Genomic DNA, 26,675 nt, shown 5'->3' with positions numbered 1-26,675 from the left:
GATCGAGTCCTGAGTTGGGCTTTGTGCTGACAGCGTGGAGCCTGCTTGAGATTCTCTCTTCTCTGCCCCTCCCCCAGGCTCACTCGCTCTCTCTCTCTCAAAATAAATAAACTGAAAAAAGAAAAACAAGTACTACTACCCCTACCCTCCCATCAGTTTCAAACATGGGCCCTGGCGGTGGCCAAGCACTCCCATCTCCCCCAGGACCAACAACAAGATGGGCCAGGTCTCCGCTGGGGAGCCAGGCCTCAGGAAGACCTCTCCTGCCTTATCGCAGCAACCTGCGAGGCCCATGAAAACCAAGATCCAGGCTGGCTGGAGGAACTTCATCAATGCAGTCAATACATGCCCCGTTCACACATTTCACTGGCAGTGCTAATGTTATGCTGTCACCTGGACCTGCTGAAGCTTGGACAGGGGCTGACAACAAGCCCTGGCCAGGCAGCCCTGCCCTCCCCACCCGAGTCCACTCCCAGGTTCCAAAGAGAGAACCTGGGTGCCCCGGAGAACGTGGCTGCCATCCAGAGAAAACGGCCTAAGGCTGGTAGGGCTCCACTCCCTAGCTCCTGACATGTCGTAATGATTGGCCAGGGTCAGGACCTCGCCCGCCCGGGCCCTTCATCGGAATCAGGACGATGCTTTCACCTGGAGGCTAAACTGTCCAGCGCCAGTGGTTTCCCGGACTCTGCGGCGTTCGCGCGAGGGACACCCAACCAGGCACGCTCCAGGGCACAGACCTCCGGAAGGACTCGGAGGAACCCCCACCTTTTCCAACCCTTGGCCACTGAACGGAGTCTCTCAAGCTCCGATCAGGATCTGATCGACACCAGGCCCCCAGAATCCTGCCAAGGAAGCCTCATCCACCTCGCCAGACGCGGCGCTTCTGCCAGACTCTCCAACGCGCGGTGGAAGACGGGGCGCGGCGCCCCGCCCACCGGAGCCGCAGCGCCCCGCTCTCCGGGACCAATGAGCAGCGCGGGGAGGGACTGGAGCCGTACTGCTAGTCGAGCGGTAGGGCGCAGAGCCCGGAAGGGAGTGGGCGGGGCGTGAAGTCCAGGCAGCCAATAGACAAGGACAGGGCGGGGCGGCGTAGCCCATTGGCGGGGCCGAGGGCGTGGGGCGGAGCAAGGCCTGGCGGGGCGGTGGCGAGATGGCGGTGGTGGCGGCACCCGGTCTGGACCAGTTACGCGTGGGCTTTGTTGGCGCCGGGCGTATGGCAGAGGCCCTCGCGCAGGGCTTCATTCGAGCAGGTGGGGCGCCTCGGGCGTGGGGGCGCGTGGGTCCCTGGGCCTGGGGACCAGCGGGCGTCCGACACCGGCCGGTTGTGCGAGGGAAGGGTTTCTCTGCGTGGAGGGATGCATCCCGCAGAGCTCCTGGGCGAGGAGCGAGGGCACCGTGGAAGCGGAGCGGGGCGGGTCCGGCCCGGCGGGCGTGGGCCCGGGCGGAAGGCGGACTCTGCTCCTGGGGACCCTGCGTCCCTGTGAGCACAGCGGGGACGGCTGTGCGTAGGAGGCTTAGAGTTGGTTGTCCCCGCACTGGCCAGGAGCCACATGGGGCCATAGACCGCCCACCATGGAAATGTGGATGGTTCGCGTTGAGATGTGGCGTGAGTTTATGGCATAAAATCTACGTCGGGTTTGGAAGATTTAGCACACAAGAAAAGAGAAAGTAACATACTTTGGTAACTTTTAATGCTGACTGAAACGAAGTTTTGGAAGAATAGCATTTTCTTTATATCGTGTTAAGTCAAATATGTTACGATTGATTTCACCTATTTTCCTTACTTGTTTAATGTGACTACTAGAAAGCGTGAAGTTCTCTACGTGGCTTCAGTGATATTTTTCTTGGACAGCGCTAGCTTAGAGCCCGGGATCTCCTACTAACTACCTGGTCTGCCTGGGTCCAGTTGCTTGACCTTTGAGCCTCCTGTTTCCTGTTTGTTTGCCGGCTCTACTCTGGCGGCGCGCTGCAAGTTTTCACAACCTGCGCAGCACTGTGGACATTTGGGGTGGGATAATTCTCCATTCTTCACATTGTAGGGTGTTTAGCCGCGTCCTTGGCCTCTTCCCACTAGATGTCAGTAGCATCCCCTGTTGTGAGAGGCAAAACTGTCTCCAGCAGTTGCCACAAGTCCCCTGGGGTTGGAAAGGGGCAGAGACTTCCCTGGTGGTGAACCACTGGTTTGCAGCAAGGCATGATAATGCTGTCCCTAAACTTACTCCACGGGATTTAGAAACCTTTACGTGTAGATTATAGGCTGGCTTTCTCCCTTCAGCCACAGTCAAGGTTCAGTGGGGTCAAAATCATCAGAAAATACTTTACTGCAAAACTCTCAAGTGTTTTACCTGTAAAACCGCCAGTATCTCCTTCCTTCCAGGGTGGTGCAGATTCAGTGTTGAACACGGTAGCGGTAGGAATGCATGGCACTTGTCATTGTCCTGACTAACGGGCCTTGTGTTTGGGTTGTGCGGTGCACTTCTGTCTTCCTGTTAGACCTTACAGAAACTTAATCTCCTCGGCCCTGTACGCGACAGGTGCAGATGATTTCTACCAAATGGGCGTTTAGCCCCAGCTCGGACATCCCAGCACAGATATACCCCCACCGGAAGCTTGCCCCTGTTTGGCCTCCCTACCCACCACGGCCCCCTCCTCCCCTGCCTTCCTGTCTCTCGGGGTATAGGCCCCTGAGATCCATGTCCTCATGAGACTAGGCAAGCTCCTGGCCCCTGTGTCTAGCGGGGCCTGCGGCCGCGGCCGCAGATGGGTGGTGGAGACTGACAAGTGCCACAGGATGGACGTGATTGCCTGGTCCCGGCCGAGTGGAACACGCCTGCCACGCACTTCGGTTCTTACAGAGTCTCGGGCAGCCAGCGGCCAGGATGGCCCAGGCATGGCTGAGTGTGAGAGACCCTTCGGTGAGGGGCAGGCCAGGCTGGCCCCTGTTCCTTCCTTCCACCCCACCTCCTCACTGACCCTTCTGCTCTTTGCCTTTCTCTCCAGGAAAAGTCGAAGCTCAACACATACTAGCCAGCGCACCGAGTGACAGGAACCTCTGCCACTTCCGGGTGAGCTGGTCCCCGGCTCTTCTGAGTCGAGGCTATCCTGGTGGGGGGAGAGGGGGCTCATGGTGGCTCTTGGCTCCTGTTCCTCTGAGACACTTCCTGGGGACAAGGGAATGCTGCTTAGTTAGCTGAACTTTTGAGACTGTCTGGGTTGGGGAAGGAGGAGGTCAAAGACTAGAAGGAAAGTCAAGGTTGTGGAGAGCAAGGGCGGAGTAACGGGGCGTGTGTGTGTGTGCACGTGTATGTGTGTGTTGGGGTGGGCAGAGATGGTTGTGGGCCCTCGCTGGGGTCAGAGGGTGTGAGGAGGTCCTGACATCGGCAAGGCCCGTGAGGGGCAGGTTGGGTCCTGAGCAAGAACCCGCGGTCTGGGTGAGTCTTGGGCATTGTGAGGGGGCTGGTGCAGGCGTTTGCAATGGGAGGAGAGATCCCTGGGGACCCCTGGGGATGCAGGGTGGCCACTAGCAGGAAGGGCCATGGTCTGGGAGGCTGCCGCACTTCACCCCAGCCATGATCCCGCTGTCCCCACTGCAGGCTCTGGGCTGCCAGACCACCCACTCCAACCAGGAGGTTGTGCAGAACTGCTGGTTAGTCTTCTTTGCCACCAAGCCCCATGTCCTGCCAGCTGTCCTGGCAGAGGTGGCCCCCGTGGTAACCACTGAGCACATCTTGGTGTCTGTGGCCGCCGGGATCTCTCTGAGTACCCTGGAGGAGGTGAGTGGGGGTGATGTGGGAGGTGAGGCTTTGCCCCCAGAGTCAGTTCTGCTGGCCAGGCTCTGCTTCCCACCCCTTGCCATCTGAGACTGGTGCCAGCCTGACTCTAGCCCTTTAGGGAGGCGGGATGGGTGAGACATGTGACACTTGGCCTTCCAGACAGCCCGAACAGGGGGCCGAGGGGCCTGAGGTTCAGGCTTCTCCTGGCACCGCGCCCAGGACCCGGGGAGGGGAGCCCACAGCTGGCGGAGGCGAAGGCCTGCCTGGCAGCGCCGACCCCGCCCGTTCCCTGACCCCTGCCTCTCTCTGGCCAGCTGTTGCCACCAGCCACACGGGTGCTGCGGATCTCCCCCAACCTGCCCTGCGTGGTTCAAGAGGGCGCTATGGTGATGGCCCGCGGCCGCCACACTGGAAACAGCGACGCCGAGCTCCTGCAGACCCTGCTGGAGGCCTGCGGGCAGTGCGAGGAGGTGCCTGAGGCCCACGTGGACATCCACACCGGCCTCAGTGGCAGCGGCGTGGCCTTCGTGAGTGTTGTCTTATCCCGCCCCCCAGGCTGGCCCTTGACAGGGCGGAGCCTTTTCAAGTCCCTGCAGTGACCCCTGCCTTTGGGATCAGATGGCTTGATCCCCGAGCTGCCTGTATCTCTGCTTTCCCCCACCTTTGAGGCTCAGGACTCCTCCAGTCGGAGCCCTGGGCTCAAGCCTCAGACCGGGTTCCTGCACTGGTGGCCAGTGCTCTGGGCCTTGTTTCTGAAGGTTCTACGCTTTCTCCAGACTGGGTGCTTCATCCAGGGAGAGCGTCAGCTTTGTCAGTCCCCACCCCTCACTGCTGCAGGTGTGTGCCTTCTCCGAGGCCTTGGCCGAAGGTGCCATCAAGATGGGCATGCCCAGTGGCCTGGCCCACCGCATTGCTGCCCAGACCCTGCTGGTGAGTGAGGGCAGCCCCCAGGGACTGTGTGAAGAGGGATAGGCTGGGGTGTCTGCAGAGCAGCGGGAAGGGAGACAGCAGGCCCGGGAAACCTGAGTTAGGATCTGGGATGGCAGGCAGAGCAGGCTACACAGTGGGACTGAGCCTCCCTTGAGTCACCGCCGGTGCCCCTCTCCCCAGGGCACAGCCAAGTTGTTGCTGCAGAAGGGGCAGCACCCGGCTCAGCTGCGGACAGACGTGTGCACGCCGGGCGGCACCACCATCTATGGGCTCCATGCGCTGGAGCGGGGCGGGCTGCGGGCGGCCACCATGAGCGCCGTGGAGGCTGCCACCTGCCGGGCCAGGGAGCTGAGCGGGAAGTAGGGAGCGGGCACTGGCCGTGGCCGCCCCCAGGCCCTCCTTCCCTGCCCCTTCCCGGCACTGCAGCTCTCCCTCAGGCAGGAACCCCCAGGGCTGCCCCATCCCTGCGTGAGGAAATGAAGACAGGACTGGTGGGGTTCGCAGGCAGGGGATCCCCTCACCTGTAGGACCCCCCCCCCCACCATGGGGCAGAGAGCACCGTGGCGGTGGCCCCCCTTCGTGGGTGGCCTGGGTTCTGGGGGCCTGAGCGTTGGGACGTGTGGGCTGGCTGCGTGAGGCAGGAGCAGAGAAGCTGGGCGGGCCCTTCCGACAGCTGTGTAACCACCGCCAGCTGGGGGGTGACGCAGAGACTGCGCAAGAGACTTGCTCTGTGCAATGAAGCCAGCCACATCCGTCTCGTCCCCAGGCTGACCTGCCATTAGGTGGGGCTACCCACAGGGAGCTGGGCCCTGACCCTGCCAGGCCCCAAGAAGAGAACGGGGCTGGGTGTCCTTGCCCTGGCTGAGGAGGAGCTGCACCCACGTCCTTCCCTTGGGGACACTCGAGCAGAGCCCCCGCAGGATGGCCGCAGTGCTCCAGCTGGCAGCAGGCCACGGGCAGTCTGGGAGGGTGGCCCGGCCAGCTGCGGGACAGAGACTTGGCTTCAGCTGGCCGTGGGCCCCCTGCCCCTGCGGAGCAGGATCTGGGTGATGTGCCCTGATGACCCTTGCATGGGTTGTCCTGGAGGGTCTTGTGGCCTGGCCTCAACTGCAGGACGTGGCTCTTCGGCATGTCCCTGAATGGAGCAACCAGCCCGGAGGGCAGGGAACTCAGGTCCCGAACTGAGGCTGTGGGGCCTGTGGTGGAGGGTGGGCTGCCCGCACTGCCCACCCCCCTCCCCCGGCAAGGCCCTGGAGTGCTGGAGCTCCCCTCCCCTCCCCCAGTGGCCTCCCGACACTGTGCCAGTCACGGGGTGGAGCTAGCTGATTGTGCCACCACCTGCAGGCCGAGACGAGCAAATCAGTCCTGTCTGTAGGTGGCCTGGTGGCACCCCCCCCCGCCACTGTAGCAGTGCCCACCCTGCTCTCGCTCCTGCCCTCCACCCCCCCCCCCCCCCCCCCACCGCCCCATTCCATCTTGGCACACTGGCCCTCCTGGCCCTCCTGCCTGTTAGGAGGGTCAGCCTGAGGACATTTCCACACCTGACTTCTCTGAGATGGGAATAAAGACGCTGCTGTCCTGTAGCACTGAGTGACCATACTTGGGCTGACAGAGCCAGATTCCAAGGGCTTAGAGGTACATCAGAGCTGAGGCTTGGGGCACGGGGCTCCTGGGAGCTGGTTGAGCGCAGGTGGCGTGGGGGCAGGGGCGACTCGCCCTGGCTGTACGTCACCATCAACGGAGAGCTCTGGTCAGGTGGAGTCGCTGGCTTCCTGACACCCCAGCCTCACCCTCCAGTGTGTCGGCGGGCTCCAGCAGTGCATCTCCCCACGCGGTCCCCGAGAACCTGGGCGGGTTGGCTTGTGGGGCAGGGGACGAACCTGTGACCAGCCCTGCCATGAGCAGGCCACTCGCTGAACGAGAGGCCTCTCCCTGAGTCCCCAGCCTGGCTGGCGGGGCAGCCTCGCCCCAGATGGCGATGGCCCTGGACAGGACGGGAACGAGAGTGGCTTTGGGGGCCGGGTCGGCAGCCTGATCATTGGCTGGCCACAAGCCCGCTTATGCCACAAGGCTAAGGTTAGGTTTTCAAGAGACTGGTGGGTCTAGTCTCCTTTCATCAGTTTTTTTGTCTTCCTCACTTTTTTGAATCGTGAGGTGTTCTAGATCTAAGTATTGGATAGAAAATTATAAAAATAAGACTTTACAGGTACCTGGCTGGCTCAGTCCTACAGAATGAAACTCTTGTTTCTTGGGGTTAGGAGTTCAGCCCCTGTGTTTCATGTAGAGGTTACTTAAAAAAATAAAATTACCCCAAATTCAAAAAAATATATTAAAAGAAGACTTTAGAACAGGGATGCGTATGAAGTTGACAGGAACTTTTATTACAAAGCGCATTGGGCTGACTGGGTGAACACCTCCGGCAAGGATGGGCGTGAAAAGGCTCGACTGCGTGCACCCTCATAAGCCCACGGTCCCCTCGAGGACACGCCTCTGGAGATGAGCCTCACCAGGGGACACCCCTATCTGGGGACAAGCAGTGCCCAGCGCCCATCCTAGGGCTCCGCATAGCAATCCTGACCTACAGTGGGTGGAGGCGTGGGCTGGGGGTCCCTGGTCCCCTCAGCTCGCGGGCGCTCCGTTCCCCTCCCCACATGGTGGCATTGCACCCGCAGCCCACTCCATGTCTGGGGGTCGCTTCCCAAGCACGTAGCCCCCTTGGGCAAGGCCGTGCATCTCAGATGGGCAACTCTCCCCAAAACACAAGTTAAGCGTGGTTTTAATAGGAGCCCACACACCCACTTCCCAGTGCCCCCTTCTGCAGCCCGCTGCCATGCCCTCCGGACACCCCAAGCAGGCCCAACAGCCTCTTCCTAAGAGTAACAACCTTTGCTGCTTTGAGTATTCAGCCGTTCTCCTGAGGACACTCTTGGAGCCCCAGGTGCACCCCTGCCTAGCGCCCGCGGGCTCCCAGCCCTACGTCCCTGAGCTGCCATCAGGTGGTGGAAGGAAGGCTTCCTGAAGCCCTGTGCCAGCTGCTTGGGTTAGAGTCCCAGGGCCAGCCACAGCCACAGCCGGCCACCGGCTCCTCTAGGCGTGCAGGCTTGAGATGAGCGAGCAGAGGTGCCAGCTGGGCCCCTGCCTGGTCAAGCTTCCAAATTCTCCACTTCTCCCCTCAGCTCTCGGATTTGAGACCCACGTATGTAACACGCACACACCTCGACTGAGGACAGCTCCAAGGAGAGGTTTATGTTCTCAGACTCGGGGAGCTGCTCCGGGGGCTCCCTCACCAATGCATTGCCCCTCCCTCCCACCAGCACACTGCCTGCCTACGGCCTCCGCAGTGTCCGGCGAGCACGCGGGCGGTGGGGGTGTGGACCGCAGACCCAGCCCCCGCCCTCCACGAGAGCTCTGGGCAGCAGCTCCCCAGACAGTCCCCGAAGGCCCCAGGCGCCTCCGGGTCCCAGACCACCCGCAGGACTGAGCCCAGAGCGGGGCAGTGACACGCCAACACTTGCCTCCCTCTCTCCAGCTGGGCCACTCGGAAGCCCAATTCCTGGGGCTGTGGGAAGCCGCTCCTTCGTCACGCCCCTGGCAGTGCTGGAGGGATGGAAAAGCCTGGGAGGGCACTAAGGCACTGTGGGATTATCCTGGTGTGGCTGTCAGTGCCGCAGGCCAGTGCCGAGGAGGTGGCGTGGCTCTGGGCCCTGGGGCTGGACCGAGTGGGCTGTGGCTGGTCTGGGGAGCTCATTCAGCCATTGGTCAAATCACCAGGGCCCAGAAAGGCTAGAAGGCTGCCAACCCCACAGAATAGGTGTGATTTTGGAATGGAATCTTCCTAAGGAAAACTAACAATCCCAGCGGAACAGAAATCTACACTCCCTGCTGCACCCGGAACATCCGGCCCCCCGAGTGCCGGGCACCATCCTCCCTTCCCAGCCGACAGAGCCAACCTCCAAGACCGGCCCCAGGCTGGGGGGGGGGGGGGGCTGGGGGTGAGACGCCACCCTGGCTCCCATGAGGGGTATCTGTAAAAATGGACTTAATGTGCTAAACACCAAAACTGACTGGGGTGCTTCCCCATGGAGATGATCACATGGCTGTAGCACGGGAGCCACAAAGCACCAGGGCTCCAGACTGACAGGAGTGCTGGACCCTCGTCCAGGGCACGTGACGGGCCCCTGGGGAGGAGGGCCAGAGGTACAGACAGGCACAGGGCTGAAGATCTCAGCTCTCAAAGGCCGGGGCGGGAACGCCGACAGCTGCCCTGTTAAGCGCGTGGTGTCGTGTGTGCGGCAAGGACCCTGGCTAGAACCACAGACCCCACGAGTGTGCTTGCCCAGGGAGGCGTATGAGCCCGAGGCCTCTCTTCTAGCTCCTCCCTCAGGAGATGGGGGACCAGTGAGCAGAACGACCCTTCACCAACAGAGCCCCTCCAAGCCAGCCCGTGCTGGGGTCCCTGGAACCCCCTGAGCCATAGGGTGGGCCACCTCTGGGGAGGGGAGGAGAGGAGATGGAAAGACTGTGTCCCCTCCCTCCAAGTGCAGCAGGAGAACAGCCACTGGGGGGCCACTTGGGCTGGCTTGGTCACACCCCGTCCTCGGGGACTGCGGGAGAAGGACCAATGCCCCCCAGCCTCCGGGCCATGCTGATCAGTGAGCGCAGCTGCACCAGCTTCGGTGGCCCCACCTCCCGGGGGTCCTGGTTCTCCAGCCACCGAAGAGCTGTCTCTAGTCCCCGCACCGCCTCCCCAGCAGTGGGCACCGCGGCCTCCTCCTCCTCCTCTCCACCCCCCATGACAGAGGGCAGGCTGGCGGGGGGTGGAGGGGCGGCAGGGGCCAGCACCGGGGGCCGGCCAGGGCCTGCCTCCTCTCTGCAGCTGTCCGGCAGCCCCCCGTCATCGTCCAGATGCAGCCACTTGGCCACTTCCTCGGGCGCCAGGCGCTTGTAGGCCAGGGCCGCCAGGTGCGTGAGGTCGCTGAGCACCCGGCTGTGCTCGGCGGCCTCCTCGGCCTGGCCCGCTGGCTGCCCAACACACTCCTCGCTGGGCCGAGGCTCGAAGGCCGCCCGCAAGCCGAGAAGCCAGCACCGCTCAATGCTGCCAGCCTGCACCAGGTCCCAGGAGAGGCCGGCCAGGTACAGCATGTCCTTGAGCATGAAGCTGCGCATAAAGTCCAACGGGGAGCCCCCCGCACAAGACACAGCTAGCCTCAACAGCTCCCGCTTGTACAGCTGCTTGAAGGCGGCCACCACTCCCTGCTCCAGGGGAGCAGGGATGTGTGCCCGGCTGCTGCCCTTGGACAGGAACAGCACCCGCACGGCACCATCCGGGGTCTGCAGCTCTTCTGGGGAGCTGAGGGGCTCAGGCCGACACCGCCTGAGGGCCTCCTCATTCTCCTCCAGGGCAGGCGTCCTGGCAGCTGGGCTTGGGCAGGGCGGGTGGGCCACCAGCAGCACAGCCCTCTGCTGCAGGCAGCTGCGGCGCAGGTAGCGCCTCACGCCAGGGACGAACTCCTCGAAGAACCAGCCCCGCAGCAGTGGGCGACTGAGCCAGGCATCCGGGCTGTAGCGGTAGGAGGCTGGGAACTTGTCCTGGTTGTGGTGGCGCAGGCTGGGGGGGTCTGGCAGCTGCCCGATGACCAGTGGCTTCAGCTTGTGGCTGCCGGTCAGGTTGGCGGCCAGCAGCACTGTCACCCGGTCGCCCCGCCAGCGGCGGCCGCAGCCCCCCGCGCCGGGGTCTCCCGCGCCCAGGGGCGCGGCCTGCTCCGGAAGCAGCTTCCAGTAGAGGCCAGTGACGTTCGCGTTGTAGATCTGTTCGTCTCCGTAGCCGCCCTCGGCGGGGGGCGGCGGGGCCGGAGCCCGCTCGGGCAGGGGGCCGGAGCTGGAGCCGGGGGGCTGTGCGGGCTCCTGCTTGACGGGCGGGCCGGGCGCGGGGCCCGCGGCCAGAGGCTCGGCCTCGCCATAGATGCGCTGGCTGGAGATGCCGTGGCGCTTCTGCCAGCGCCAGAACCAGCCGTGGCTGGCCTTGAAGGTGCACTCGGGCCCGTAGATCTGGCGCGCGAAGGCCTCGGCCTGAGCCTGGATGAGCGGCCCTGACAGCGGCACGCCGTGCTGGCGCAGCGCCAGGAACCACGAGTAGACGGCGCGGTCGATCTCCTCCTCGTTGGCCAGCCGCATCTTCTTGCGCTGCGTGCCCACCTCTCCGCCCAGCTGCTCCAGGAACCAGCGCAGCTTGGGCTCGTCCTTGAGCCAGCCGCGCAGCGTGCCGCCCGGCACGCCGAAGTCTCGGCACACGCTGGCCTGCCGCTCGCCGCCCTTGACGCGCTCGATGGCCTGGAGCTTGTCCTTGATGGAGTAGGCCTTGCGGAAGGCCATCTTCACGGCCACGCGGGGCCGCGGCCCGGGCGCGGGGGGCGGCGGCCTCACGGCGGGAGCCGGGGTGGGTGCGGGGAGCCGCGGCAGCTGCGCGGGGCGCCCGGGCAGGGGATGGCGGCCGCGGCGCGGGGCTGGGCCGGTCGGGGGGCCCGCGGGGTACATGGCGGCTGCGGCGGCAGCGGAGGCGGGGGCGCGGGGGCCACACGCCGGCCCGGCCGGCCGCGCGGGGCGGGGCGCTGGGGGCGGGGCCGGACGGGCCCTCCCCTTTGTCTCGCCAGCTCCGGGGGCGCAGGCGCGCTGGCCCGGCCACCCAGCCCCGCCCCGTGCGTCGCCCAGCCCCGCCCCGCGCCGCGCCGCGCGCCGTCCGGCGCGTGCCGGCTCAGCAGCCCCGCCCCATCCCGGCGAGCCCACTGCACCGGTAGCGCAGGGGTGCGGACGAGCTGCCGTCCTGTTCGCGGCTGCTAGCTCCAGCTTCTCTGGGAAACTGCGAGCCCCGTGGTGACTCCCACTGGCTTCTGTCTTTGCAGCCGCGGGGAGCGTCGCGTCGCGCGGAGGGCTGTGACGGCCAGGCGGGACGTGCGCGGGAGCCGCTTCCCCTGCCGCGGCGCGTGGTGCATCCCTCTGCTTCATTTCCCGTGCGCGGCCGGGGCGACTCTCCCTTTCCTCCACCGTCGCACGCCACGAGCCCTCCTCCTTGGTCGCCGCGTCCTTGGCTGGCGTGAGTACCGCAGCCCGCGCCCGCAGGAGCGGCACGCGCCGCGGAGGGGCCGGGGCGGGGGCGGGGCGGGCGCCCGGGCCGGGGCGTTAGTGCGGCCGGGGTGCCGGCGTAGGGACGGTGGGACGAGCGCGGCGCTAGGGGCGGGCGCAGGGGGGCGGGGCGCGCGGGCCACGTGGCCGGCGGGACCCCGACTGCGGTCCCGGCGGGAAGGTGGCGGCCGGGAGGCCGGGGGCCGCGTGGGCCCCTCGGTCTCGGTTGGTCCCGGTCCTGTAGCCCTTCTTTTGTCGGGCACGCGTCCGTTAAGCACCTGCTGCACGCCGGTTCTGGGCCAGCGGGACAGGCTCGGGCCCAGCCCTCGCGGAGCCTTGAGGGTTCGTGAGCGCGGGAAAGAATAAGGGAGTGACTGCTGAGTGACTGTTGAGTGACTCAGAAGAAATTCTTAGGGTTCTCGGAGTGGTCGGGAGTCCTGACTTGGATAAGGGTCCCGGCAGGAGGCGACGTTGAAGCCGGTCTCTGTAGGGGTGGGTGACGCCTTCCCGAGAAATGGGCACCGTGATTGGAAGGAAGAAGGGGGCCAAAGGAGTGGAGTGGGGTGGAGGCTTGCGTGAATGAAGGGCCACCCTTCAACAAGACAAATATTTGTCCGGCTAAGCTTTGGGGCGATCCCTGCCAGAAGGGGAACACCTCTTCAAATTGACTCTGGCGTGTATCTTCTCTGAGGGCTCAGGCTTGGCCCGGGGGCGGGGAGGGACACTCTCAGGACGCTTCTGCATGGGCAGCTCTGACACCCCAGCCTTCTCTGGGTACCCTGAGCCTGGCTGAGCCGCCAGTGAGCTGGCTCACATGGGATTTGAGCGTTCCTGTGCCCTGCCCTGTGAACAGGGAGTCCCAAGAAAGTGTCATCTTGCAGAGTGACTGGCACCCGAGCTGAGGAGCAGGCTTTTTCTGTCACCTCTATGGGGGCAGTCAGTGTTCTGGGCCTCATGCCAGTCCTGGGAAGAGCCTTTTACCGGCCAGAGACAACTGCCCTCTGGAGGATCCTGGTGCAGGGCCACCCCCGCCTCCTCAGCTTTGCCCCTGCGGAGGGTGAGGCTGCCAGGGTTCAGCACAAGTGGGCAAATGTGCTTGAGCAGCGTTTCTGTGAAAGAAGTGTCCTTGCAGGGACGTGTGTGCGCGCGTTTGAAGATTGACCAGAAAAATACCTCCAGCAAGTTGTGCGTTGGTGTCGTATTTTGGGGTTCCACAGGCAGGAGATGCTGGCAAGCGTAGTTGTTGAGCCTCCGCCCTGCACCACTATTTTAAGGTGACGTGTATGTGGTCAAAGCAGGTGGTAGCATGGCATTGAAGCTCCATGCAGGCGATGGAGGGAGACACGGATCCCGGGCTCTTCACCTCCCTGACTCGGGGGCCTCCCTTCTCCGCTCAGTCCTCCAGCCGTGTGAGGCCCGTGTGCACAGAAGGGTTGAGGAAGCACGTGCAGTCCTTGGGGTCACCCCGAGGGAAGGGGGCATAGGCCCGGCTGGTTAGCTTAGACAGATCTGGTAGGCTGTGGCATCTGAGGCGCGGACGTTGTTGAGCCTGCCCCGGGGTGACCTAGGTAGCTGTGGTGTGAGCCTGGAATCGGAGGGCTTGGGTCCCCCTTTCTGCTGCCAGGACAAGCCGGTACTTCTAAGTGGGGCTGACATCAGGAGTCAGGTTGGGAAGCATGTGGGGCTGTGGAGTGCCCCCTGCAAGAGTCAAGTGGCATCACCCCCGTGCACGTGGAGACGCGCCGTTGGGTAAATTTACCCCTCTGTGTGCCTTCCCCCCGTGACTCACGGTTCCAGGTGTCACAGCGCTCTCAGACGTCGCAGGTATGGCAGGCTTTGTCGTGAGGAAGACGGAGCTGGCCTGCAGACCCCGCCCCCCATTCACCTCTGTGGGTTCCCCCTTCCCCTGGAGGGGCCGCAGACCTTTGCCCTCTGGGTGGACAACTGGGGGGCTGGTCCGGGGGTGTGGCTGTGATGGGGTGGTGTCCAGGGGAAGGTATTGTTGGAGGGCAGAGTCTGGTGAGGGGCCAGTTCCTCCCAGAAACCTATCCCATTCCGCTAGGCCCCAAGAGACTTACAGTCCCCGGCACCTTGTGGGCGCAGTGCGGGGGCCACATCCTCGCCTTCCGTCCAGGCCGTCCAGCCAGGGGTGTGCTGTGGGGGCCGCTGCCAGGGCCGCTGTAAGAACTGCCTTCCCAGCTCACGTGCTTTGGAGCACGTCTCCACGCGGGTGCTGGGACGGTTGCAGGGGAGGGGTCGTCTGTGGCCAGGACCAGCTCTCCTACATGGCTCACCTCACCCCGGTCCCTGGTGGCTAGGTGGGGCATGGCCCCTGAGTACCCTCTCCCGTGGGCGAGGTCTCAGCCTGCCTGAGGCTGGGGGGCTAAGTCTTGGTCACGGGCAGCCCAGCTGGGCCCTGCAGTGAGCAAGCAAGTAGACGATGGCAGTGGGCAGGGACACCTGGGGCCCCCTCCTCCTGGGTCTTCGCTCTGCTGTTCTGGGGCCTTGTTCCTCATGCTTCACTGTTACAGAGCCAATGCTGTGTGTGGAGAGAGCACGGGAGAGAGAGGAGAGTCCCCACTCTGGCTGGAGGCTCGGATGTTCGTGTTCTCAATGGGGATCATTTAAACTCAGATTTGCTTTTCTACCAGTGAGAGGGGTTTTCAGTTCAGCAGGTCCTCGTGGGACGTGGAGCACTCAGAGAGCGGGGAGATTGAGGCAGTAAAGGTGGGGGGCACTCTGCTGGCTGTCCTGGGAGAAGGAGAGGCCGGGGGCGGGAGAACCCGGCTGCCTGGTCCTGCAGCAAGTGTCCCCGGAGTGCTGTTGGCCTGTCACCACACCAGCTTCACTGCCAGCAGGGCGGCTCACCGCCATGTGTGCAGGTCGACTGCCCAGGGCCTGCCGTGTGCTCCTGGGGGCAGCTCCCTGTCCTCGCGCCGGTGTCCTTGTGTCTGCCGCACCCGCGGGCACCTTGGACGTCCCTGTCAGTGACTTGGTGCTGCTGCTCTCCTTGCTGCGGTGTGGGGCAGACGCGGGGGCCAAGGGGCCTGGCTGGCAGATCTCTGGGTTCCGGTGAGTGAGCAGCTGGGGGGGGCTCCCGGTGCAGGGCGGGCAGGGCTGTCCGCCGTGCCCTGCAGGCTTTCTCAGAGATGGCTTCGTCTGCGTGTGGCTTCCTCGGCTCCTGGACTGCTACCTCTGTCGGATTTGGGGCGGGGCACTTAGTGTTTCTGGCCCGTTTTCCCATCTGCGAAGGGACTAAAAGCCCTGTCCTTTTGTGCACACCGTGGGGACTTTGTGTCTTTGTTCAAGCGTGGAGTGGTGGCGGCTCCCTGCCCCAGCGTGGGCTCCGGGGCTGCTGGGCCCCATGGGTGGTCCTGGTTGTCTCTTGCCTTGTCCAGCAGCCCTGGACTTAGGGCAGCACGACAGCGGGGCCAGGTAGGGATCCCCTCGACAGCTGCACGTGGCAGTGGGGGCACTGAGTGCTGGCTCCTCTCCCCCCAGAGGGCTTGTGCTGGAGTGCGGAGCGGGTGGGAGCGGTGCTCAGATGGGCTTGCCCAGTCCAGCTAATGCGAACCATAGGAACTGCTCATTTTGTGGTGCGGGGGGTGGGGGGGGGGGTGCTGTCCCGAGTGGGTGGACTTGGTCGCCTTCGGGGATTTGGGTGGTGGGTCTTTGGTGCTCATCTTCAGTTTGCTCGGCCAAACCCCGCGCCACCTTTCCAAGCACCTTCTGCAAAGACCTTCCAGCCGCTGTGCTGCCCTGACTGCCTCTAACCTTGCTGCTTTCTCTTCATGCCATCCTAGGAGACCAGAGGGAAAGTAAGTACCCACCTGTCCCGTGCCCGGTGTTCCCTTCACCTCAGCCAGGGAGCCCCTGGCCCACAGCGTACGAGGCATTCCAGCGCCTGTGCAGGGCCCGGCTTGGCCAGGCTGCCAGGCCTTACTTTCCTTGTCTGCAACACAAAGGAGTTGGCTTTGCTGTCGTTGGGCTTTGATCCTGCCAGGCAGGGCAGCGCGTGGGTGTCTCAGTGCATCCCTGGGTTGAGCCAGGTTGTGCCTGTGGTGGGGGGCACTCCCCGAGCAGGCCGGGGCCGGCGTGCTGGCCCTCCCCTCTGGGCAGAGGACACCGGGGACACCCCCTGCCACAGGCCACACCCCTTGTTCTTGAGAAATCTTCAGAAGCAGTCTCTCCCCGCCTCCCCCCAGGTGTGGCCCCCAGAGCTCTGAGCAGGCCCTGATCTGATGTCAGGAGACAAGGACAGCCTCTAGGCCAGTAGGTTCCGACAGGACTTCACCAGTGGGGCGTCAGCCTAGTGGAGCTCAAGGGGCTGAACCAACTGAGCCCTGGGCCCCTCTGCTGAGGGTCTGCTGGGGGCTCGTTGCCAGAAAGTTTGAAGGGCGGACAAGCCCTGCCTGATTGGCCTGCAGGGACTGTGGTGATGTCACACCACCTCAGGGACGGTGGTGATGTCACAATGCCTTGCCTCTTGAGCACATGCTCCCCGCCTCTCACCACTGCCTCTGTTGTCAGCCTGGCCTTGGTAAGGACTGCTGCCGGCCTGGGGAGGAAGGCACAAGGGGGCGTCCCAGGGGTCTCTCCAGGCCTGGGGCTTCCGTCCTGTGGCTTGTGCCATTAGAGGCCCCCAACACGTCCCTTCACAGTTCAAGGGAGAATCTTCCCCCACGTCTTGAGTGGACGCGGGGCTTACACAGCCGGCATGTCCCACGGGGTGATTAGAATCAGGTTTCAGGGTGTTTCGGGGTGTCAGGAAAGGGATGTCGATGCCACTGCAGGTGACGGGAAAGGTTTGCCGCCTTCCCTCTGGAGACCTGGTCTCCTGGAGACAGGGCCCAGCAGGTGCGTCCCCCCCACGTAGGCTACTGACTGACCCCGCAGAAGCTGGGAGGGTCCTGGGTGTTGGTCATCTGGCGTGGGCGCTTCTGCTTTCGGGAGCAGGGGCCAGAGTCCAGCCTGTGTCTGGACAGGATCTCTGCCAGCTACAGCCATTCCTCTAGAACAGGCCTGTGGAGTGTGAGCTCAGACCACTGGGCACGTCTTAAGAGCAGATTGGCTACTGGGGCTTTCTGGGCTTGAGCCGTTTCTGGCCAGAGGCTGCAGAGGTGGTGGCAGTGGTGGCCCAGACTCCTCTATTCAGATGACTGTGGTCTCCAGACCGGAGGGGACACCACCTCTATTGAAGAGGCTGAGGTTCTCGGCAAGGGTTTGTCCACAGTGGCAGATGGGACACACAGTTCCCCACCTGCCTCCCTCTGTTCTAGGGATGGGGCCCCTCACATCAAATGGTTCTGTGACTAGAGGCGGGTGCCCTAATGACCCTGGGGCCCAGAGTTTCCCACGTGGTCCCTCCTGTATTGCGGGTGCGCCCAGAGGTGGCTGTGGCTGACTCGGAGCCTGCTTCTCACTTGCTGCCTGAGCCGCCAGGCTCCCTCTCTTCCGGATGGTCACCACTAGCATCCTCCCTGTGTCTCCCCCAGTGTGGTCCCTGCAGGGCCGGGCCCTCCACCCTGTGCTCCCAGCTGCTCCCCGAGACACTAACCCTTGTCTGAGACCCTTGCCAGCTCCCCTTGGAGCATGCGCTGCCGCAGGCGGTGGTGTGGCTGCGGCAGGGGTATGCCGCCACGGGGCAAGGTCCCCTGTGGTGGCCTGGCCGTGATGGGGCTGGCCTGGGAGACTGCCGCATATACTTCTAGAAGGCTGAAGCACCGGTGCCTCAGGCAAGGTGGCCAGGTTTAGCAAAGTCAAAGGATGTCCTGTTAAAATCCTAGATGAACGACGAATAACCCTTCAGCGTAAACGTCTTAAATATTTCATGGGACGTGTTTATTCTAAGAGTTATTTGTTGTTTATGTATCAGTCAAGTTACCTGGGTGTGGTGTGTATTTCATTTGGCAACCCCCTGTGGAGGCTGTAGGGGAGAAGGCTTCTGTGGTTGAAGAAGTTTGGAAACCGTTCTCTAGACCCCTCTGGAGAGCCTGGGCGCGTTAGGAAAGATTGGCTTTACAGCTAAAAGAACGCATGCGTACGCGCATGCATGCACGTGATTGCTTACCGCTTTACTGAGCTTCCCGCGGACTTGACTTCGGGTCCTTGCTTGTGTCTTCCTGGCACCCCCACCGGGGAGCACTCCCGGGCCCGGCCAGCCCTGAAAGTCAGGCTGAGGAGGGGGGAGGGGCGCCATCCCCATGGCCCGCGGTGTTGCAACTGCCTTCTTGTGCTTGCTTTTTAACGCTGCGCGGAAGATGAGGAGCGGGAGAGCCGCCTGTGCCCTGGAGACCGTCTGGGAGGACAAGCAGAAGTATGGGGAAGCCGAGCGGCGTTTCTACGAGCACGAGGCCACACGAGCCGCCGCCACCCAGCGGCTCCTGGCTGAAGCGCCAGCCGTGAACGGGCCCGGGCGGGAGGACGCCGAGGAGGCAGACGCCCCTGACAGCGGCAGCGGGAGCGACCCCGGGAGGAGCCACGACGCAAAGAAGCCTCTGCAGAAGAAAAGGAAGCGCTCACCAAAGAGCTGGTTCGGCCAGGCAGACCTGGCCCTCGTGGGCCTCTCGGCCGACCACGTGTGGCTGGACAAGCCGATGTTCGACCAGGCAGAGAGCTCCTATCGCCAGAGGCTGGCGGATGCGGCTGCCCAGGCGGCCCAGCGGGTTGCCCTGGTCCCCCGAGGCCCCTGCATCCACGGAAGCCAGGTGGCCTGCCACCATGTGACCTGGGGCATCTGGGTCAATAAGTCGTCCTTCGACCAGGCCGAGCGGGCGTTCGTGGAGCGGTCGCAGGCCTCGCTGTTGGCCGCAGAGGGGAGTGGCAGGCAGGGGGCTTCTGACACGGGCCAGCAGGCAGCTGCCCCCGATCTGGCTCTCGCCCTCCAGCCTGGCCCGCCGACCGACGGCCAACCCCCGCTGGGCAGTCTGCAGGCGCTGGTGCAGGAGGTGTGGCTGGAGAAGCCCCAGTACGATGCGGCAGAGAGGGGTTTCTACGAGGCCATGTTCGACGGCCACCCTCCTGGGAAGGTGCGCCTGCAGGAGCGAGCTGGCCAGGCTGAGGGGGCCAGGCGGGGCCGCAGAGACCGGCGAGGCCGAAACGCCGTGGGAAGCAAGCGGGTCGGGCCTCGGCGGGTTGACGGGGAGGCCTCCTCTGCCCTGCCCTACTGGTATCTCCTGCACAAAGATGCTGAGGCCCCCTGGCTCAGCAAGCCCACCTATGACAGCGCAGAGTGCCGCCATCATGCCGCAGAGGCCCTGCGAGTGGCCTGGCGCCTCGAAGCTGCATCCCTGGCTCACCGACCTGGTGCCCGGTCTGGCCCGACCATGTCCAGCCTGAGACCCAAGTAGGAGAAACCTGCCGCGTGGGTTCCCGGCCCGGGCTTCCCTGGGCTGGGGCCCTGGCTGCTCTTCTCCCCACCCCCCCTCGCCCCGGCACGGCTCTCCCCAGCACTCCTGGACCCGGCTAAGTTGGATGCAGGAGTGGGTTGGGCAGAGGTAGCTTTCTGTTCCTGGGGCAGTGCAGCCTCCAGGCCACCTCTTGGGGATCACAAGGTTTGGGGCTCTCGAGGGAGGAAAGGGGTTAGGACAGGGCAGACTCTGCTTGGGTAGGGTTTCCCTTTCTGCTGGGCAACTCCCAGTGCCCCTGGCTGTCGCAGGGCAGGGCAGGGCCAGTGTTAAAGGCCTCTGGCCCGAGCCCTGCTGGGGAAGACGTGGGAGCTGGCACGTCCCTCCTGCCCCTTCTGTCTGTCCTCCCCTACCTCCCGTTCCATAATCACCTCCAGGGTGAGGCGAGTGTCTCAGGCACACCAGCATGTTGTCAGTCGAGTGGCCTATGTCTGAGGGACACCTACTTCATGAGGCTCACTTGCCTTCGGCCCCAGGATGGTTCCATGCAACACCGGCAGTGGTGTCTGGACGCCAGGATCTGGAGAAGGGCAGGGGGAGAGGCAGGCGGCCGGGCAAAGGGCAAGCACGGCAGCGGGAGGGTCCGGGGCGAGGGTGGCCGTGCGGAAGGCCGGGCCCCGGGGAGCGGTGCCACCCTGGGCCCCACATGCCCATCAGCAGCCTGTTAGCTCGGTGTGAGCGGCGGGGTGTGGGAACCCGTGTGCAGGAGCGTCCCCATCAGCAGCCTAGGGTGAGTGTGGAGCCAAAACTGTTCACGGTTCAGGGCCTGGCTGCACCTGATGGCTGTGTAGGGGTGCGTGGAGGAGAGTCACGGGGCCCGGCTCCTTTCCTGACACCAGGGGCGCACTCGGTGTGGTCCAGTGATCGCCTGGGGCCCTTGGCACAGGGGATTGGTGAGATCGGGTCCGTTTCTGTCACCGTTGCTCAGGAACAGGAGGGGCCATGCCAGGTGGAGGGCGGTGGGCACAGCCGTGCGGCTCCCGCTCTAGAGCAGCAGTTCTCAAACTTCCAGGTCTCTGGACCTCACACGGTTTTTGTGCTGTTGATTTTTGTCATGTTAGCAATTAAAATAGAAACGCGGGTAGTTCTTCAGTCGTTGAATAAGAAGTCGATCACGCGTTAACATAACGACTTGTTCCTACGAGCAGCAGTGTTCCCGAGACAAAAAAATTCAGGGAGCAGAGCGGCCTTGTTCGACATTTTTGCAAATCTTAGTGGCTTGTTTAACCAGGAGGCACCCGGTTTGTCACACTTTCTTCTGCATTCATTCTGTTGGTGTGTATTGTCTGATGGACATAATTGTGCCTTGCACAAACGTGTAGTTGGACAGGGAGGACCCCGGGGACCCCCAGGGGCTCCTCACCACACTTTGAGAACCAAAGGGGCGGGAGCCGGGAGTTGTGAGGGGGGCGGATTACAGACTTGGTTCGGGCAGTGCCAAGGCACCTGTGCTCCGACCTGGACCCCTCGTCACCTTGCACCCTTGGTGTCTGGGCCCTTGTGGGGCACTCACGCAGGCCAGGCCTGGGGCCTTAGGGCACGTACCCTCTCCTCCCAGCCAGGCTGTCTCAGTCTCGCCTTCCCTTCCCAACAGGAAAATGGCTACAAACTTCCTAGCGCACGAGAAGATCTGGTTCGACAAGTTCAAATACGATGATGCAGAGAGGCAGTTCTATGAGCGGATGAACGGGCCCGTGGCTGGCTCCTCGCGCCAGGTGGGGGCTGCCCTCGGGGCACCGGGGGACTGTGCCGGCACGGGGTGGGGGCGGACAGAGGCACATTTGGCCCCAGCGGCTCTGCTCCAGGCGCTGGCGGTGGGGTCTTTGCGGGTGCGTCCCTGGATCTGCTCGAGATGGGACGGGGCACCTCCGCCGTGTCAGACCAGCAGGCACACCGGTGCCCATCAGGACGGGGTGTGGGCCTCGGGGCCGTTGTCATAGCTCCTTGCCATCCCACTGAGCCTTCGGTTCTGTGCAGCTCTTGCTGTCTGTAAGGGTTCGTTCCTTTTTTTCCGCTAAAATTGTTCTAACGAACAGAAAAAAGCGGTTCTTTCTGCACTGTCTATAGGAGAACGGTGCCAGTGTGATCCTCCGTGACATTGCCAGAGCCAGAGAGAACATCCAGAAATCCCTGGCTGGGGTGAGTACCTGCAGGCCCGCATCGGCACTGCTGCCCTCCGGCCTGGCTGCACGCCTCCCCGCCGCCCCAGTACCCCGGTACCGCTGCGATCATTTGGGCCTTAGGAGCACAGTGGGGGCGGGGCGTCCAGCACAGCGTTCCCGCCCCAGCGGGCTTCGGTGACTCAGACTGCCACAGGAGCCGATGGCATCCGTGCTGCTGCCCGGTGGTCACCCAGGACTCCCAGCTGCCCTCACCCTGCCTGTTGCTGTGGCGTCATCCCCAGGCTGGGCCTGGGGGCCTCCTCCCTGCTCTGCACTCTGTGTGGGGAGGAGTGGGAGAGGCCTTTTTCTCTTGCTTCCTAGGCCTTGCCTCCCTGGAGAGATGGGTTCACAGGATGGGAGTCCAAATGATAAAATTTGAGGCCCAGAGAGGGGCCATCCAGCTGCGTTTGGCCCCCGGGTCCCAGATTGGGTCACAAGAGAGGAAAGCAGGTCCACGTTTAGCTTTGTCCCCAGCCTGGCTGGGCAGATGTCCCCAGGAGGAGACAGACCCGCTGCTCTGCCTTCTTAGCGAAGTCGAGACCTTGTCCTCTCTCTAGGACACATGGTGTCCTGTCCTTGAGGGTCGAGGATCAAGCGGAGTTCTGCTCCTGGAGACTTCAAGAGAGAATCCTTTCCTTGGGTTTTCCAATTTTGAGAAGCCGCCCACATTCCTTGGCCTGTGGCTTCTAGCCATCAGAGAATCCTGATTGATGGCTGTTTCTGTTACGTTTCCTTCTCCTCTGCCTCTTGGGTACACGGGGCCTGGTGACGACGCTGAGCCCACCCACATAATCCAGGAGGATTTCCCCATCTCCAGAGCCTCCGCTTCATCACATGCAAAGTCTTTTTTGCCATTTAGGTCACCTTTTTACAGGCTTGGGGACGACTACGTGGGCACCCCCGCCTGCCCAGCTGCTTTGGCTATACTGGCTCTTGGGCCATAGGCTGGACAGCTGTGGGGAGGAGGGTCCCTGCTTGGGCCAGGCAGCCGTGGGGAGGAGCTGGCGCCAGGTGCGTGGGGTGCCAACCCCCAGAAGGCCAGGGTGCCCAGTGGCGCTGAGGTTTCTGGGCACAGGAGCTCCCCCTCTGGCCCTCAGGGGGCCCTGGATGTGTTGGGGTCGACCTCTGGCTCCGGGTCTTGGGGAAACCATGTGGGCCCGCTGGGAGGGCTTGGGGGAGCCCCTGTGTGCTGGGGTGGCACCGCTGGAGGCCAAAGCATCAGAGACCAAGAGCTTAAATGGATTCCTTTCTCAGTCTGCAGGCTAGAAGTCCAAAGTCAGGGTGTGGGTAGGTTCTGAGGCCTCTCCTGGTTTTCCTTTGCCTTTACATTGTTTTTTGTGTGTCTGTATCCAAACTTCGTTTTATAAGAACACCAGTCAGAATTCGGGCCAGTCTCCCGACTTTGTTGTAACTGGATTAGCACCATAAAGACCCAGTTTCCAAACAAAAGCCCCTGTTCTGAGAGCGGCACGAAATTCAATTCAGAGGAGTATCGTTCAACTGCTAATGGACCGGGAAGGACCTTGCTGACTCAGCCCCAACGCTTGGGTTTGGGCTCGATAGGGCTCAGCAGACACTGGGCCTTTAGAACCAAGGGGTTCCTGGGAACCGTGCATGCTGCCAGGGACAGGGTCGGAGATGGGGTTGGAAAGGTCTGGATTCCAAACCCTGGCATGTGGCACTGTCCTCTGAGGCTACTACGTGGCTGGCTCCTCGTGACCCACCGTCACAGGCTAGGATTAGGGTAGCCTTGGTCTACCTTATTGAGGCTGGGGTTGGGGCGGGGGGGCCTAGACTCCCTGGTGAACAGGAGGAGGATGGTCAGGGCCTCGAGGGAACAGGAAGGTCTGGATTTCATCCCTATCTGATGGAAACTTTTGGAAAATCCTAGTGAGAACGGCATTGCAAGCTGGGGTGCTGGGGAAACAGGTGGAGAGGAGGCCATGTGGCCGCAGCCAAGGGTCGGGCGAGTCCAGCACGGGTCTCCTTTGGCAGGGAGGTGGGGGGGGGGGTTGGGTGTGGACACTCAAGTTGAGCTGAAAGGAGGGGAGTGGTGCCAGCCACTCCTGGTTCCAGTGCTCTGACCCCAGCTGCATAGCAGCATCCCGTTCCACCTTTGGCCAGCTCTACTAGGAGCCAGACAAGGGAGCTGCTGGGTCACAACGGGTAGCACTGCTCTCCGATCCCTGGGGCAAGGAAGCCAGGCACCTGTCTGCCTGTACTTCCTGGGGGTTTTTAGCTTGTCTGGGCTCCGGGGGTACACAGAACAGAGGAGGAAGCCACGGGGCTGGTTCTGTGGCTGCTTGGCAGGTGGGCTCCGGGTCCAAGGTCTTCATAATCGGACACAGGGAGGGAGGGTAGGGACAGCGGCCCTCAGGGAAGGGCCAGGTACACTCCGTCCTCCTAGACCATTCTATCAGGGTGTGTAACTCGGGCGTGGACTGCGGCGCTGTGCTGAGGGGCTCCCTAGGTGGCACCGCTGGAGTTGGGTGATAGGGATTCCCCGTCAGGGAGGAACCAGAGGGAGGCTGGCAGGCAGGATGGGGCCCCGGGTCACTCAAGCCTTTCAAGGGCAGGCTTGGTGAGCCAAGTGGCAGGTGCGTGGCCTGGGGGAGGCAGGGTACTACGTACGGAGTGGGCGCCCCCTGCAACAAGCACTCCTGACTCCCACTGGCTCCTCAGCTGCCCTCCCAGCCTGCTTCCAGTTCCCAGCTGCGCTGCCGGGCCCTGCTGTGTCGCCCAGGCCGCCCCTGGAGCTTCCTCCCACCCGACTGTGGCTGTGGGCCCCGCAGTAGCTCCGTGCTAGGGCTGCCCTGGGCCCTGTGCCTTCTGCTTGGCCAAGGACGTCGCTCACTGCTCTCCTGCTTACAGGGCCTCCTCCAACCCTCGGGTGCAGTGTCACAGGTGGACCCAGTGGGCTGACAGGAGCTGCTTCCTAGCGTCCAGCAGTTTTCCCACCTTTCTTGGGGCCCTGATTCTCAGTGGCTGTGACGGGGGGGAACCCTGGAAGCAGGCAGGGGTGCAGAGTCTCACTCTCCCCCTGCCTTGCAGAGCTCAGGCCCTGGGGCCTCCAGCGGGCCGGGCGGAGATCACAGTGAGCTCGCCATCCGGATCGCCAGCCTGGAAGTGGAGAATCAGAGCCTGCGAGGCGGTGAGGCCCTGGGCCTAACGGGTGGGGCGCCGCACCCAGTCCCCGCCGTCTGACCAGCGGCCCCTTTGCTCCTGCAGTGGTGCAAGGTCTGCAGCAGGCTGTCTCCAAGCTGGAGGCCCGGCTGAGCGCACTGGAGAAGAGCTCACCCACCCACCGGGCTGCAGCCCCACAGACCCAGGTGCGCGCCCTTCTCGGGCCCTTTGGGGAGGGGGTGGGGGGTGTTCCTGTCCGCCTCCCCGCCACAGCCTCTTAACCAGGGCGCGGAGCTGGGGCCCCAGGGGCGGGGCCCTCAGCCTCCCTCTCCCACGGCAGCACGTGTCCCCTATGCGCCAAGTGGAGCCCCCTGCCGGCAAGGCGGCCACCGCCGCAGAGGATGACGAGGACGATGCCATCGACCTGTTTGGCAGCGATGACGAGGAGGACAAGGAGGCAGCCCGGCTGCGTGAGGAGAGGCTGCGGCAGTACGCGGAGAAGAAGGCGGGGCGGCCCGCGCTGGTGGCCAAATCTTCCATCCTCTTGGACGTCAAGCCTGTGAGTGACCCCGCACCCCGGCCTCTGCCCCTGGCCCTGCCCCGGGCTCCCGGTGGGCTCAGCGAGCTGGCCGGGTTCAGCCGAGAGGAGAGCTGCGTGCCCTCTGTGCCCTGGGGGGCGAGGGCAGGGGCCGGTGAGCGGAGGGGCACTCCCTGGGGTCTGCAGGCTCCTGACCCAGCCTCTCCACCCCTTGATCTCCCAGTGGGATGACGAGACAGACATGGCCCAGCTGGAGGCCTGCGTGCGCTCCATCCAGTTAGACGGGCTGACCTGGGGGGGCTCCAAGCTGGTGCCCGTGGGCTATGGCATCCGCAAGCTGCAGATTCAGTGTGTGGTAGAGGACGACAAGGTGGGGACGGACCTGCTGGAGGAGGAGATCACCAAGTTCGAGGAGCACGTGAGTGGCAGGCCCCCAAGGGAACCCCTGGCCTGGCAGGGTGCTGGAGTGGGTGGGTGGGTCTTCGGGAACCAAGGCCCCACTTGACCACGGGCCTCCCTCCTCCTCTTCCTCAGGTGCAGAGTGTGGACATTGCTGCTTTCAACAAGATCTGAGCCCCAGCCTCCGGCCGTGGGGTGTGGGGCCCTCAGCCATTAAAGACGGAGATTCCACTCTGGCTCCTGTCCTGGTCTGGGCCCGGTGGGTGGGCACATTCAGGGAGCAGCACTGCTACACCCCAGGCCTCAGACGTGGCCCGCACCTCGGTCGTGTCCCACCCAGGCCCCTACATCCAGGAACCCACGGCGCCAGTGCCGTCCTCCCCCTCCTCGGTTTCTCCACGGCATTCTTTTTTTTTTTTCAAGTGTATTTATTTTGAGTGAGTGGGGCTGAGTAGGGGAGGGACAGAGGGAGGCAGAGAATCCCAATCAGGTTCCGTGCTGTCAGCACGGAGTCCAAACCCAAGTACCTGATAGATCATGACCTGAGCTGACATCAACAGTTGGACACTTGACCAACTGAGTCACCCAGGTGCCCCGTCTCTGCCGCATTTTGGTGTGTGACTGAACCCCGCCTGCCCTCTCCCCTCGCTTACAAGTGCCGCGAATGGTTCAAGCTATTGAGGCAGAAACAGCATGCGTGGCTCCTTCCTTGTATGGGTTGCTGGCCCTCCGAGGCCCCCGAGGCATCTCTACTCTGCCTTCTCTGGGTTCCATTCCCAGCCAAGCTGTCTCCATGGGGGCTAAAGTGTCCGCCTGAAACTGTCCAGGAACAAAGGTCCCAGTGGCTGACCGGGCCCTGCTGCTGTGACTACATGGGCCCCCCAGGTCTGACCTGTGTGAAACCTGCCAGGCCTCCCACCACATCCAGGGACAAGCTGGGCTGCTTTCCTTAGATGTGGCCAGTCCCTGCCTCGCTGGAGACCTGGACCCTGGACAGGCCTATGGTTAATTCGTGTCCGCTGTCCTGCGCGGGCAGTATTTGGGCCACTAGTGGCTTCTCTCCAGGACTGCTGGCCAGTGTGGCTGGTGAGACCACCGTCCTCACAGTTGGGGAGAAATGAATGATGTGGGCTGTGGCATGTCACAGCTGCTGTCCTCCAGGGTGCCGAGCCACAAGGGGAATGGACTGGCCCCCTTGATGGTGGGGACCCGGCAGGCTACCCGT

At 63.4% G+C, this 26,675-nt stretch overlaps 3 protein-coding genes across 7 annotated transcripts; 2 read left to right on the top strand and 1 right to left on the bottom strand.

The window, feature by feature from the left end:
• The first annotated feature begins 1,107 nt into the window (after positions 1-1,107).
• PYCR3 (pyrroline-5-carboxylate reductase 3) lies at positions 1,108-6,286 on the top strand. Of its 4 annotated transcripts, none has more exons than XM_045050149.1 (6): positions 1,108-1,250; positions 3,001-3,065; positions 3,594-3,773; positions 4,088-4,300; positions 4,611-4,703; positions 5,470-6,286. In XM_045050149.1, exons 1-6 carry the CDS (start codon positions 1,151-1,153, stop codon positions 5,566-5,568), a joined length of 750 nt encoding a protein of 249 aa, XP_044906084.1. In that variant the 5' UTR covers positions 1,108-1,150; the 3' UTR covers positions 5,569-6,286. The 4 variants fall into 4 exon arrangements, with proteins under 4 accessions (XP_044906084.1, XP_044906085.1, XP_019678792.1 ...); XM_045050150.1 differs by having other exon boundaries at positions 4,550-4,703; XM_019823233.3 differs by having other exon boundaries at positions 4,550-4,703; positions 4,884-6,286.
• A 777-nt stretch (positions 6,287-7,063) lies between these two features.
• Positions 7,064-11,705, bottom strand: TIGD5 (tigger transposable element derived 5). Its single transcript, XM_023248512.2, has one exon. The coding sequence runs from the start codon at positions 11,703-11,705 to the stop codon at positions 9,288-9,290; it is 2,418 nt and encodes an 805-aa protein (XP_023104280.2). The 3' UTR covers positions 7,064-9,287.
• On the top strand, positions 11,661-25,681 carry EEF1D (eukaryotic translation elongation factor 1 delta). Of its 2 annotated transcripts, XM_023248510.2 has the most exons (9): positions 15,626-15,640; positions 18,083-19,167; positions 20,823-20,943; positions 21,296-21,367; positions 24,442-24,541; positions 24,619-24,719; positions 24,854-25,072; positions 25,275-25,469; positions 25,586-25,681. In XM_023248510.2, the coding sequence occupies exons 2-9, from the start codon at positions 18,083-18,085 to the stop codon at positions 25,622-25,624; spliced, it is 1,932 nt and encodes a 643-aa protein (XP_023104278.1). In that variant the 5' UTR covers positions 15,626-15,640; the 3' UTR covers positions 25,625-25,681. The 2 variants fall into 2 exon arrangements, with proteins under 2 accessions (XP_023104279.1, XP_023104278.1); XM_023248511.2 differs by lacking the exons at positions 15,626-15,640; positions 18,083-19,167 and adding an exon at positions 11,661-11,793.
• Positions 25,682-26,675: the final 994 nt, after the last annotated feature.

Source organism: Felis catus, chromosome F2, assembly GCF_018350175.1.
Source record: "Felis catus isolate Fca126 chromosome F2, F.catus_Fca126_mat1.0, whole genome shotgun sequence".
Classification (NCBI taxonomy): Eukaryota; Metazoa; Chordata; class Mammalia; order Carnivora; family Felidae; genus Felis; species Felis catus.
Note: the sequence above shows the minus strand (reverse complement) of the source record. Positions and strands in the feature narration are given on the sequence as shown.

What these genes read in the sequence shown, in the direction of transcription:
- PYCR3 (XM_019823233.3), top strand. Translation starts at nt 1,151, where the DNA reads ATGGCGGTGGTGGCGGCACCCGGTCTGGACCAGTTACGCGTGGGCTTT. An exon ending in GGAACCTCTGCCACTTCCGG is followed by an intron (nt 3,066 to 3,593) that starts GTGAGCTGGTCC and finishes TCCCCACTGCAG; the next exon opens with GCTCTGGGCTGCCAGACCAC. An exon ending in TTGCTGCCCAGACCCTGCTG is followed by an intron (nt 4,704 to 4,883) that starts GTGAGTGAGGGC and finishes CCCTCTCCCCAG; the next exon opens with GGCACAGCCAAGTTGTTGCT.
- TIGD5 (XM_023248512.2), bottom strand. Translation starts at nt 11,705, where the DNA reads ATGAAGCAGAGGGATGCACCACGCGCCGCGGCAGGGGAAGCGGCTCCC.
- EEF1D (XM_023248510.2), top strand. Translation starts at nt 18,083, where the DNA reads ATGAGGAGCGGGAGAGCCGCCTGTGCCCTGGAGACCGTCTGGGAGGAC. An exon ending in TGGCTGGCTCCTCGCGCCAG is followed by an intron (nt 20,944 to 21,295) that starts GTGGGGGCTGCC and finishes CACTGTCTATAG; the next exon opens with GAGAACGGTGCCAGTGTGAT. An exon ending in TCACCAAGTTCGAGGAGCAC is followed by an intron (nt 25,470 to 25,585) that starts GTGAGTGGCAGG and finishes CCTCTTCCTCAG; the next exon opens with GTGCAGAGTGTGGACATTGC.